The 13,319-nt window shown below is 35.1% G+C and overlaps 1 protein-coding gene across 1 annotated transcript in view; it reads left to right on the top strand.

Annotated features, from left to right (window-relative positions):
- Positions 1 to 13,319, top strand: part of CNTN1 (contactin 1) — a 187,660-nt gene that overhangs the window by 69,299 nt on the left and 105,042 nt on the right. Inside the window, exon 15 of the mRNA XM_060114197.1 lies at positions 12,557 to 12,715. Within this exon, the coding sequence (XP_059970180.1) occupies positions 12,557 to 12,715 (159 nt within the window). The remainder of the gene's footprint in view (positions 1 to 12,556; positions 12,716 to 13,319) is intronic.

Genomic DNA, 13,319 nt, shown 5'->3' with positions numbered 1-13,319 from the left:
ATTAATTGCTCCTGACTCTCTTTGTCTCATAATCAAACTGGTCAGCTTTTGGCAAACTGGAATTTATTCTCTGCTACACAGTCAGCCTGTATCCATGATTCCCTTAAAAAATAATCAGCAAACTTGCTTCTCCTCACTCTGATTCCAGGAGAGAAAGCAGGAAAGATTTACAGAACTTAATAGTCTGGCAGGCTTTTAGACACTTCACCTCACTGGCCCATCATGGGCTTTATACATCAGTGTCTACTTACCAGACAGTAATGTCAAATTAAGCTGACAATTACATCAAATTACAAGCACTACAGATAACCAGTGATATCCAAAAGTCTTTATGGACATGAATAAATGGCAATTAGTTCATATTTTAAAAAAATAATTTTAAATTATGCTGGCAAAATATTATATGTTTCCAACTCTAATCTTTATCCTGTGAAAAGACATATATTATGAATATAAAATTAAAAAATAAAGATATGTAATTATATAAGTTAATGTATAATATATGACATAATTATATAGTATATTTTATAACAAAATACAAATTACATAGCATATATTTATTATATTATGTTAGGATACGTAATATTTATTAAAGTCTTATTTTTATTTATTTATTTTATTTTATTTATTTTTTGGCTGCTTGGGTCTTTGTTGCTGTGCATGGGCTTTCTCTAGTTGCGACGAGCAGGGGCTACTCTTCGCGTGGTGCTCAGGCTTCCCATTGCGGTGGTTTCTCTTGTTGCAGAGCATGGGCTCTAGGCACATAGGCTTCAGTAGTTGTGGCATACGGGCTCAGTAGTTGTGGCTCGTGGGCTCTAGAGCACAGGCTCAGTTGTGGCACACAGACTTAGTTGCTCTGCAGCATGTGGGATCCTCCCAGATCAGGGATCCAACCCATGTCCCCTGCATTTGTGGGCAGATTCTTATCCACTGCACCACCAGGGAAGTCCCTAAAGGCTAATTTTAACAGCACTATTTTAGGAGATGGATATGATCATTATCCCCATTTTACACATAAGGAAATTGAGTACCAGTGAGGTTAAGTTACTTGCCCAAGATCATTTAGCTACTAAGTGAAAGGACAAGATTTGAAAATAAGCAGTCTGGCTTCACATATAACACCCAGTTCATTGCTGTAACATAATATAATCAAACACTAATTCAGATATATTCAATGAGATAAAATAATCAATGTGGAAAAATTAAAATGTAGGCCTTTTTCTTTTTTGGTAAAAAATGTTTATTCTATAGAAAAGTTACTGATGCAGATTTTGCAATTTTATTTTTGCCCATAATATATCTATGACTGGTCTAATAAAAAGGGAAAGCTATAATAATTAAAATTCTTTTTCATGTAGTCAATGTCATACAATTATAATTACAACAGCAAAAACAATAAATCATAGTAGATGGTTTTAAGCTTGATTTTATAATGTATTCTTTGGCCTTAAAAATAGTACATTCAAAATTTTTAAGTGTTTTAGATTAGAATGTATGTGTCTACAGGACTTTCATATAAATTTTATCATGTCATCCTAACAAAACTGCTGTGTGGTAGTCATGCAAGGACTGGTAATCCATTCATAGGCAAAGGAAGTTTAAAACAGAAGAAGAAAAAGGAAATAAAAATATTCCTCAGAGTTCACATGATCAAACCACAACTTGGCCAGTTATCAGTGTTTCGAATTCACTACATAACTTACTTTTTCTCACTTCTCTTTAGTGTTTAACTTCCCAAATATAAAAATCAGATCATTGTACATGTACAATCACATTGTACATCTATTTCATGTTGGTATATGGTTTGTTTGTTAAATTGTCCACCCAAATACTCTGAAGCATCGATAATTCAAAGTTAATTCAGAAAGTAAAATTTTAAGTTATTTGAAATTAGAATTTCATAATGTCTTCTCTTTTTGGTTCATTTTATTTAAAAAAGAAGAGAAAATGCTTTAGCTTAATTATTGAAAAAATAACCAACAGAAGACTCAATGGTATAAAATCCCTTTTAAGCATAACTATTTTTTTGGTGTGATTTTTGTAAAGTCTGCCATTTCAAGTCTCAGGAATGTTCAATTATTTCCTCATGGTGCCTTTTGCAGACTGGCTTCCTGCCACCACCATCTATCTCCTTCCCACCAGCCAACCTCACCAGCCCAGGCCCTGGGAATTTGATTGGGTCACAGAATTTCTTACACCTAAGTAAATGAAAATGAAGGAAACTCAGAAAACTTTTACCCTCTAAACCTGTAGTCAGTTTAACAAGCTGTAGAGAGGAGATTTTAGTCCTTTTAAATTCCTATCACATAGGCCCTCAAACTACCATCACCACTGGGATAAATAGAGACATACTCAAAGGGAAAGGGAGAAATGTAAAAGGGTACTACAAGCAACTATGGAATCTCCATTGGTATCCTACAAATCCAGCTATTTCATAGTTTGCACCTTCCCTATTTCCTCTTCAGAGGTGACTACAGGATCCGGTCCTTGTGTGACAGAACCCCGTCTCCCATCCGTTATCTAAATTTGGCTTAGGACATCTCATTAGATCAACACAGCGGGGAGCTCCCAATCTTCTCTCTGCCACAGCACCTTTCCAGTATAATGTTTAACTGCCCAGTACACTCATGAGTGAATGCAGATTGTGGAATAAATCAAAATAAATAAATAAATAAATAAATAAATAAATAAATCCCCCTTTTTTTTTTCCAAACAATTAAAACACCATTTTAATTTCTAATTGCCCAATGCTTGGCATGGTCACTCTGTTGACATGGGATGAGGGGAGGGACTTGGTTGTGGCCCACATGCATTTCCCAGGGCACTGCTGGAATACCAACTCCCTTATCTGAAAGTGCATTGGGATGAAAGTGAACAGTGAACAAGAGCTAGCATAATTAAAAGGATAACCCTGAATCCACTTCATTTTTACACAAAAAAATAATGTACAAGCTTATGAATTTTCAATATTCGTAGTAGCAAATAACTTGTGACCCACTAGAAGGTAGTGATCCCTTGTGTGTCACTGAACAGTCTGGGCTCTGTCACACTGAGGAATATACTTCTGAGCATAATCTCACTACAGTCTTAGTGGCTCTCAACAGTTAGTGCTTGAGCCCCCCTGCTGCACATCCCTGAGAATTTCTCTGGGGCAAGGGACTGTCCCTGTTTGGAACACACCAGGTACTTCTGATGTTTGTGGTTTAAACAAGTTGGAGGACCACTGTTTGATATGTTCCTGCAGAGGTTGGAAGCTTCCGTTACTAATTCAAGAAATGGCACTCCAATGTTCAACAGTTTGAGGAGGCTCCCTGTGTGACTGTTCACAGCCCCCTCTCTCCACAAAACTACCAAAACTTCATTTAAAAGGGAGAAAAAAAAGAATATATTTAAAATTAGCAATTTCAGTTCTCATCAAAAGATTTGGAAATCTCTTACGTTTGAAAGACAAATGTAAGAGACAAATGCGTTTTGTGACCTTTGTTACCATTTATCATAGGACTAAATTTACAATAAGCAGTCAGCAGTTTTCCTAGATACTATTTCTCCTACTTAAATAACTATAACCAGGGGGACACTAGTAGTTATAAAGTGGTCTAATTATAATAATCAAACTATCCCTAGTTATGGTTAGGGAACCATAACCATAGGGAGGATGCTCATCTTGTTAATAGCATATTTTTATAATAATATAGTTATACTAATATATGCTTATAGTCATTAAAAGATCTGCATGGGGCTTCCCTGGTGGCGCAGTGGTTGGGAGTCCGCCTGCCGATGCAGGGGACACGGGTTCATGCCCCGGTCCGGGAGGATCCCACATGCCGCGGAGCGGCTGGGCCTGTGAGCCATGGCCGCTGAGCCTACGAATCCAGAGCCTGTGCTCTGCAACGGGAGAGGCCACAACAGTGAGAGGCCTGCGTACCGGAAAAAAAAAAAAAAAAAAAAAAAAGATCCGCATGGCACAATGGAAAATGTATGGCTTTTGGCATTAGGCAAACATAGATTAGAAACGCACTTCACCTGCTGAATAACCTGTGGTCTTAGGCCAGTCAGTTAATCATCATAAGCCTCAGAGTCCATATTTATGAAAGAATAATAACAACTCCAGTTCACACGTTGCCCATGATGACTTTCTATAAACATTTTCTTTTACTTCCCTCCTTTTTGCTATTAACATCTATATAGACATAAACAATAAATATAATATTAATCAAGACACAAGTTCCCATGACTTCCAGCCCCAACCTCTGATTAAATTTCACAAATCGCTGCTTAAATTTATCCTCAGGATTTTTTTCTTACTTAGAAGCCTTGAAGGCATGAGCATATGTTTGGGTAGGTAGACTTGTACTATGTGGAGTGGAATTACAAAGGCTCTAGGAATTTGAGTTTTTTTTAAATGGGAGGAAGGGATCCAATTACAACTCTTGTTCCTTACAAAGTCAGTCAACTATTTCTGAGGGAAACAGATTTGATTGGGCCAAAGCTTGTCACTTCAGCCTTCTCCTTTTTGCACTCCCATCTACAGTGTTTAGAAGATGTTTTTCTTTGTTCATTATTTCAACTTACCCATTAAGGATACTAGGCAAATTCCTGAAGTATATGGCTTCCTGCTCTTAAATGGGCATCCACACGTGCCCTTCAGCCTTGATCTTTCCTCTTGCAGGTAAAAACAGAAAAGATGGAGAGAAAAACATGGCGGATCCTTTTCTCCCTGTCTGTGCAAGCCTGCCTCCAACCTGGTGATCGTTGACACTCACTCTTTGTGGGAAAACCTTTTTTTTTTTTTTAACATATTATACTAGATTTTACTAATTAACTCAATCTTGTAGCTCCTGCAGTCCCCCCTGCCAAAATCTAGTTCTTAGAGGATTTTTTTCCCTTTTGAACATCTAAAGCAGAATGGTATTTAAAAATATAATTGTATAGCTTTATTAATATCTGAAAAATGCCTACTGAACTAACCCAGTACATCATATAATGGCCAAGTAAAATTTTCGTGTTTTCATGTCCTGTTTTTCTTTGAACTTACATATCTCAGAAATTAGCTCATTATCTGAAAAAAAAATGAAGAACTGGTGAATTATAATACAGGAGTGTTGCCACTGAATGGACTGTTTGATTTGCCCAAGCAGGTAATGAACACTGTTGTTGTCAAATTCACTGATGAGTCATCTTAATTAGGATGTAAGCTAAGGGGCATTATTCCAGTGGCCTTTTGTATCCTGGTGCCATATATATTTTTTTGGCAAGAAAAGATGAAAAGCAGCAATAAACAGCTGAAGACTGCCCATGGCTCTGTAAGGTTTTTGGAACAATTCCTGGGACTGGGAAGTGAAATTAGTCAGCATGTGGAGAAAACTGTCATCTCAGTAGCAAGATTTAAGTGAAGATGACTAAGCCATTAACAGCACGTATGCATATTTAATTCTGTTAACTCCTAGCATCAGCCTTCTTGGATCTTTTGTTTTGAGAGGAAGGTCAAGACTTTTGGGAAGGACATGAACAGAAATGGCAGATTAAAATTGAAGTGTATATAATTCTTTCTGGAACTGCTTAAATTTCATTATTTGAAAATATTTTCAGTTCTGCCCTTTGGTCAAAGAGACAAGCTTAAAATTCTTATTTCTTCACAAGAAATAATTTGCTCTTCTTAAACAGGTTTATGGTTAAGTGCGGGATATTATATGAACTTCTCATTTAGTAACTCTAGAATTCCCGTCTGTGGTTGGAAGAACTCTTAGGAAAGCTTTGAGAGATATGTAATGACCCCTAAATATGTATGTAGTTAAAAAATAATTGATTAGTCATCGTAAAGGAATACATGTCTCTGGCTCAAAACGTTACTTATTTCCACAATTTTTCATTTTCTAGTGTTAATTATTCTCACAGAAGGAAGCATCTTAGGATTTAGACTGGAGATCTAGGGCAACTGTCATTTTAATAAGATATTTTAAAATAATTCGAGATTGTCATGTATCCATAAATGTTGCCATGAAGATGTGCATGGACCAGCTTTGTGGTCCATAGTCCATCACTGAAAGTATACCACCAAGATCAGATAGGAATATAGTTTGGGAAAGACAGAATAAAAATTAGAAAGGAAACCACATGACAAGTATGACAAGTGGCAGGAAAAGGAGAATATTTTTGTTTAGATAAACTGCATCAATATCAACTAGAATTACATAGATTCATTTAGCTCCTTTATCCTCATTCTAATTTCTAATAGGGATCTACGTTCATTTTTGACAATGTAAGAGGTTAAAATACCAATTTTAGAGGTTAAAAACCTACTATATTCCTATTAAATGGTAGAGATGTTTAATATTCAGCTTCATCTTAGTACAGTCTTAACGCTTTAACAAGAGCACACAAATTTGTGTTTTATTACCTTATAATAAAGCTGTTGTCTTAACTAATTTTCAGAACAAGAACGGGCATGTAGTAATAAAGAGACTCTAACTGACATGTTTTGGTAAAGAAGAAGCCATGTGCCTTAATAATAACTGATGTTGTTTCAGCATTGTTATTTTCAGATTATTTTATTTTAAAAGGGATGATAATTTGTACTGAAAGTTTTTTGTTTTCTTAACATTTAAACTTTTCATTAAAATTTGCTCTTTTGGTAAAAATAAACAGTGAACCACAGGATATTCGTATGTGGTGCTTTGCTTTTAATTACTTACGGAGCAATTACAAATGGAAATAGGATGAAACTGAGATGTCTTTCCTGCTTAGCGCCAAGGCTTGCATTAAATGTGTGCTATGTGGAGTGGAGTCCCAGAAGGACCAGCAGTTTTTCTGGGTCCACTTCCAGCTACAGTTATTCAGAGAGCCGGTCAACCTTTTGGAGGGAGAAAGTGTGTTAGGGTTACTGCCTAAGTATTGACGCTGACTCAAGTGACGCCTGGGGTATAGTCATGGCTACTATGTATCCATCGTGTTTAATCCTGAAGGATCCCAGTTTCAAATCTTCTATCCCACTTGACTTATGGGAAAATTAGTCTGTTATTGATTGAGAAAATATAGTCAGCTTATAATGTGTGAATAATCATTTTGAAAAAATGTTTTCCTGCTATTTTTCCTCAAATGTCTAAAAACTACTTCACTGAGTGTTACTACATTCCTAAAGAAGAAATGGCAGAATTGAGAAATAATTGTATTTATGTTCATTTTTCCTTCTAATTACTTTACATATGAAAGAAAACTGAGTGGAAATAACATCTGTATTTTGTTCACACATAGGTATTTTTTTCTAAAAACACTAGTAAAATTCAGGAAAGTTTAACAAATCCCTTCATGATAATAATAAAAAAAAAAAACTGGGCATGTAGTAGGAATTTATAAATGGGTGACATCTTTACCTTCACTTATCTGAATTAACAGATCACAAAAAGATTTTAAAAGCTGTAGTCAATATATCACGGTTTTTGTCATTTTTCCCACAATATACACTAGTGCCCAAGTAATTCATATTCTCCCCAATAAAAAAGGTCTCTAAAGGAAAGCAGTAAATGCCACTTTTGAATTTGAAGCTGATAATGCTGTTTTTAAATGATTGTTTTTACTATAGTTAATGAAAAGTCACATGGCAAATCAGTTGAATTCAAGTCTTAGCTTTGCCATTTGCTTGTTGGATGACTGTGGTTATTTTATTTAATCTGCCCATGTCTGGGTTTCCTCATTTGTAAAATAGTGGAAATAATAGTGCCTACATCATAGCGTTATTTGTAAGAATTATAAAATATTTAGCAATGACTCAGATATAATAAGGACTTAGTAAAATATATTACTTTTATTAAAATAGACAATATAAATTTCCTTTTTTGGATTCACTAACATTTTATGCTCTTATGAGTTCATACTTTTTTAAACATGCAGACAAATCCAAGAGAAGCACAGTATAAATGTGTCAGTTATCAGGTAGTTCTCTGCAGGCTTTTTGTGGACAGACACGTTTGGGCTGCATGATTTGAATTTCAAGCGAGCTTCTTCTCGCTTTGCCTGGGTTGTACCAGGAAACTCAGTCTCTTGTCTTTTTCTGTACTCTGTCACAGACCAGCTGTTTGATTCTGGCAACAACCTTTCTGACCTTCAGCATCCTTTTGTAAAATGTACAGGTATTGGCTTCAGTGATCTCTAAAGTGTGTGTGATCTACATTACATAACCAAATGTTTTCAGTATTTGCCTGTAGTCAGTGATTTAATAGTAAAAACATTGAGAACCTAGAAAAATTTAGGAAAAGAGAATATGGTTGTGGCCAGTGAAACTGCATTGAACCACAGATGATAAAGGACTATTCTGGCTATTTCCAAAGCCTCCACTATGTAAAAAAAAGTGACAGAAAAAAGCCTCAGTAATTATAGACTCCTTTTGCCTGATTTTGAAGAACTCACAATGTAGAAACATAACACTAACAAGGATCTTGATAGACTACTAATTATCCCCCATAGGTGAGATTTTTTGGAGCTTTCTCAGTCAGTAATCTCTGAGAGAGATATTTAAAGCCAGAGAGAAAGGTTATAATGGGTGAAACACAAGAATTGAAAGATAGAGGGTAATGCAAATAAAAAAAGAAGAACAGTCCATAGTGGCAGCCTCTACCTGAAGAAGTACAGAAAGGTAGTGGTTGAACACTCTGATATTGAAAAGGAAAAGAAGATGCAAAGAATCAACACTGAAGTCTGTACTGTTAATTTATAAAGGAGGAATTTAGTCAGCTGGACGGGCCTAACACAGTTAGTGATGTCCACACTTAATGACATCTATCAGCATTTGGAAGAATTGGAAAACAAAAATAGCAGCACTGTTTTACAGACATGATATATAAGCTTAATAAAATGAATTTCAGAACTCCAGGGCATGGAGGGTATGTAGTGACAAGCAAGTAGTATAGATAAAACCATATTCATAAAAACTAAAAACAAAAACATACTTGGAATAACTTTTTATCCCCTCCTTCCTATCTCTTTTTCTCTTTTTCTCATTTTCTTCTCTTTCCAACTCCCTTAAGTATTTACTAATAGTGAGAAGAACTGATGAAAAGCCTTTGCAGGGCTAATCAGAGAAATAATCCAGTTCCTTCTTTTTTTATTCCCACTATGGGTCATTAATGATAAAAACAAAAGACAGAAAAAAATGGAAGAATAAAATAATGTGTCATCTAATATACTTAGGCATTTAAAATACAGGTCAAATTCCAAAGGTCCTTTCCCTCTGACCAATTTCTCTGTTTCATGATAATTTAAATTTGGTATATTTAGTGTTCTTAGCAATCATTAGTTATCTGCCTGAGGACACCTAAGAAACTGGAAAGGTATACGGATAGAGTAATAGTGAAATAACCTGCATCTAGCTGTCCATTCACTTACATTTTCGCTAGCTTCAATTATTTCCTTAAAGATTTCTTGGAAGTGTTTGCACAGTGATGAGAGCTTAAAAAAGAAACAAACAAACTCTGAGTCAGAATTATGTATTGCTTTTTTGTCACTGAAGAAAGAATCAGGACTGCCAGTTCCTAAATGCCTGCCTTTGTGCTGAGGAACTAGTGGCTGCATTATTTCATTTTCTACCACAACACTTTTTTCTCCATTCTGAACAGAAAATCTGAACAAGTAACATCAGCTACACTGCTTAGAAAACCTTCCTTCTGGGAGACAGTGCAGGGCTGGCCCAGTTTGTCTCCATAGAACCACTCTATTTTTGCTGCATCTTGATTCCTTAGTACACATTAGAGGGCCTTCACATCCCCAGCCATTCCTTACCTCCATCAAATTTACTAGAAACACCTTACTTTTGAGTGGAAACAAGTGATACATGAACAATCTGGTAAACAAATCCCTGTTAATTGTTAACAAGTATTACTCCTGTCCTATAGCTCAGATGCCCAGAAAGCTCTTACAGTTGTAACAATAATAACATTAATAGCTAAAATTTACTAAGGACTTCCTGTGGACCAGGCCTAACACTACATTCTTTAAAGATTTTATTTCAATCCTAACAACAATCTTATCTGGTCAATTTTTATTACTCCTGTTTTATAGATGAGAACATGAAAGTTTAGTAAATTTGAGAAACTTGCCCAAGATAAATCAAGGCACTGGATTTAAAGTCAAGTCTTTTTTAACTCTAAAATCTCTGCTCTTTAATAGTATATTTTCTCTCAGGTATTTTCTGGGGGATATTTGTATTTAATTACTAGATGGAAAAATCTACTTTATATCAAAGTGAGCCATTACCAAATAATATTGCCACACAGTGCTTTTGGGAATATCAACCAACTCCTTTCCATTTGCTTTCTCAATTTCACCTTCTTATGATGATACAGTATTTCAATACAGATTGTATTGTGAATGACTGTTATGTTTACAGAACTGTCTGAAGCCCAATGTGATAAATTTATTTATGTCTTCACCAAATATTTACTAAGAACTCACTATAGGCCAGGCATATATCAGAGAAAAAACTGCATAAGTATAATTACAGTCTTTTGCTCAACAATATTGTTCCTCAGTGAATGGGTGACTGGATAAATTATCATGCATATAATGTCCCAACAGATACACTGATAGTATGTGACTTTAATCTGACTTTGTGAAGGTCATTCATTTGCCATCAAAGAACTTCACAGAATAATAGCAGGGAAATTATTTTCACTTTAATGGTAAAAGACTAACCAATGGCAATTTTGCCTTAAATTCCCTTTAACATTTTCTGAATGCCATAACTTTATGCTCAGAAAAAGTGTCTGAATGCCTTCACTATAAGACTTTCTCTTCCTTTTAAAATTTATATTTTTTATTTTTCATTTCTAATTTTTAATTTTAATACTCTGAAATATTCCAGTCAGTAATTGACTTGGGATGATACTTCATGTGAGATAAGGAATTTCGTGGTTCTGATCAAGAATGTGCATTGTATTTCAATGTGGTTTTTACATATGAAAAATACAATGTGTTCTTTCTGAATATCAAATGTGTTTTATATAATTTATGTGGCTATTTTCATTAATTGTGGATGGTGTATTATTATTACCTTTAATTAACATCAGGAAGTATAAGAATACTATTACAGATGATACATTTACAAAAATTTATTTACCTTTATTAATTTGTTATATAATTCCAAATAAAATTTACTACCATCAAATAGGCTGTGTCCTGTGTTATTTTAATATTAGTAGTAATGCAGTTGTGTTGATCTACACACACGTTTTCCTCCTTGGGACCAACCGCAAGGAAATTGGTGAAGGTTTGTGGTGTTGTCTATACCTTTGCAAAGACCAAAGTCCATGTGGAGAAAAAAGGTCACGTAGACAAAGCATCTGATCTGACATTTAAATAGGAAGGCACTTATTTTCAGCTAAAAGATTAAAGCTTTGTTTTATTTAATACTTTTTCAACAAAAAAAAGTTGCCACTTAACAAAGTTGTTGATTATTATATTCACTATGCCTAATTCAGTTGGGGATGGCGTCCTTTCTGGTGCAAAGAAAACAAGTGATGTCACTGTCTGAAATGTCTATTCTAGGAGTTCTCTGGCAATTGAGAGCCTTCTTTAGCATTGTAACTGATAGATGCCACGTTACCACCTAAAGGACTTTTTTTTTAACATTTTTACAAAGAAGAAATGTATATCATGTATGCCATAATCCTGGCATTCACTACTGTCTATTACTGTTATTTATTTACCGGGCCAATTCACCCTTTTCAAGAAAAAGTGCTGTTCAAAACCTAAAAGTTATGTCTCATTTATCTTGTCATCTCTGCCACCCAGAACAGTGTTCTCAGTTTAGAGAATAATATTAATACTGAATTACGAAGCATCTCTGAAAGCTTATTTTTAACATTGTTTTATGTTCTGCAGTAAAAATTCTTCTGGCCTAAGACTCTTCAGTATATTATTTGATGTTTTCAGATCATTCCTCGTATATCTGAATTGACAGTTGTTTTCTACATTTTATATAAATAGAAATATTTCTTTTAATATTATTTATTTCCATTAGTTTAACTAACATGAAATGTATTATCCAAAAGGATACATACACGCATTCTCAGAAATTTCTACTCCAAGTAACATAAATTATCTATAACATTTAGAGTTATATGTCCTGCCTCCTTTTGGGTAGACAGAATGAAACATATGACTGACTACTCTCATATCTGGACTGTGCTGTCAGCTCTGATCCATGTATTCAGCAAACATTCATTAACTATCACTATGCTACAATCTGTTATGTCAGGTTCATTTGATGCCAAATGCATTTTATGAGTCAAGGAATATCATATGTATGATATAATAATAATGCCATTTTTAAAGGACAGAATTTATCTCCTTTCATAAAAAGAGACATCATGAAAGCATTTAGTAAAAAACGTAAACACCATTATTACTGCTTCTTATAGTTTATGTTTAAATGGAATGTGACACCACTGATTTCATCATGTAAATGTTCTTTAGATTAATTGCAAAGAGGACATTTTTGTATTCTAATGTCCACTTAATTCACTAGCTGGGGTTCATTGATTCATTACCCAAAATTTCATTACAGGCCCTCCAGGCCCTCCAGGTGGTCTGCGAATAGAAGACATTAGGGCCACTTCTGTGGGACTTACTTGGAGCCGTGGTTCAGACAATCATAGTCCTATATCTAAATACACCATCCAGACCAAGACTATTCTTTCAGATGACTGGAAAGATGCAAAGACAGGTGAGTTTTATTTGTTTGATTAATCTGTTCATATTTTGAGATGAATTCTTTTTTTTTTTTTTTTTTTTTTTTTTTTTTGCGGTACACAGGCCTCTCACTGCTGTGGCCTCTCCCATTGCGGAGCACAGGCTCCAGACGCGCAGGCTCAGAGGCCATGGCTCACGGGCCCAGCTGCTCCACAGCATGTGGAATCTTCCCGGACCGGGGCATGAACCCGTGTCCCCTGCATCGGCAGGCAGACTCTCAACCACTGCGCCACCAGGGAAGCCCTTGAGATGAATTCTTTCATCAAAAACAAACAAACAAAAAAACCTGGATGTTTTAGGAATTTTATCATCGACCCTGAAAACTTTCTTAAAACAAACAATCCCGATGTTTTAGTAGTAAAGAAAACCACAGCAAACTAAATGTTTTAAAGCTATAGGAGAAGAAGCAGCATGTCTAAATCTATAATGGGGAAGCAAAGAGGTCTGCTGGGTTTCTTATTTGAGCTACATGTTAAGTCTAAGATGTACTAGGAGAAAAATATAAGGAAGGTGGATTGGGCAAATGACATCTATAATTTATTATTTATGACCCTTTTAATCCAATTATATAGGCACTA

This window comes from Mesoplodon densirostris, chromosome 11 (assembly GCF_025265405.1).
Source record: "Mesoplodon densirostris isolate mMesDen1 chromosome 11, mMesDen1 primary haplotype, whole genome shotgun sequence".
NCBI classification, from domain to species: Eukaryota; Metazoa; Chordata; class Mammalia; order Artiodactyla; family Ziphiidae; genus Mesoplodon; species Mesoplodon densirostris.
This window is presented reverse-complemented; position numbering and strand designations above follow the sequence as displayed.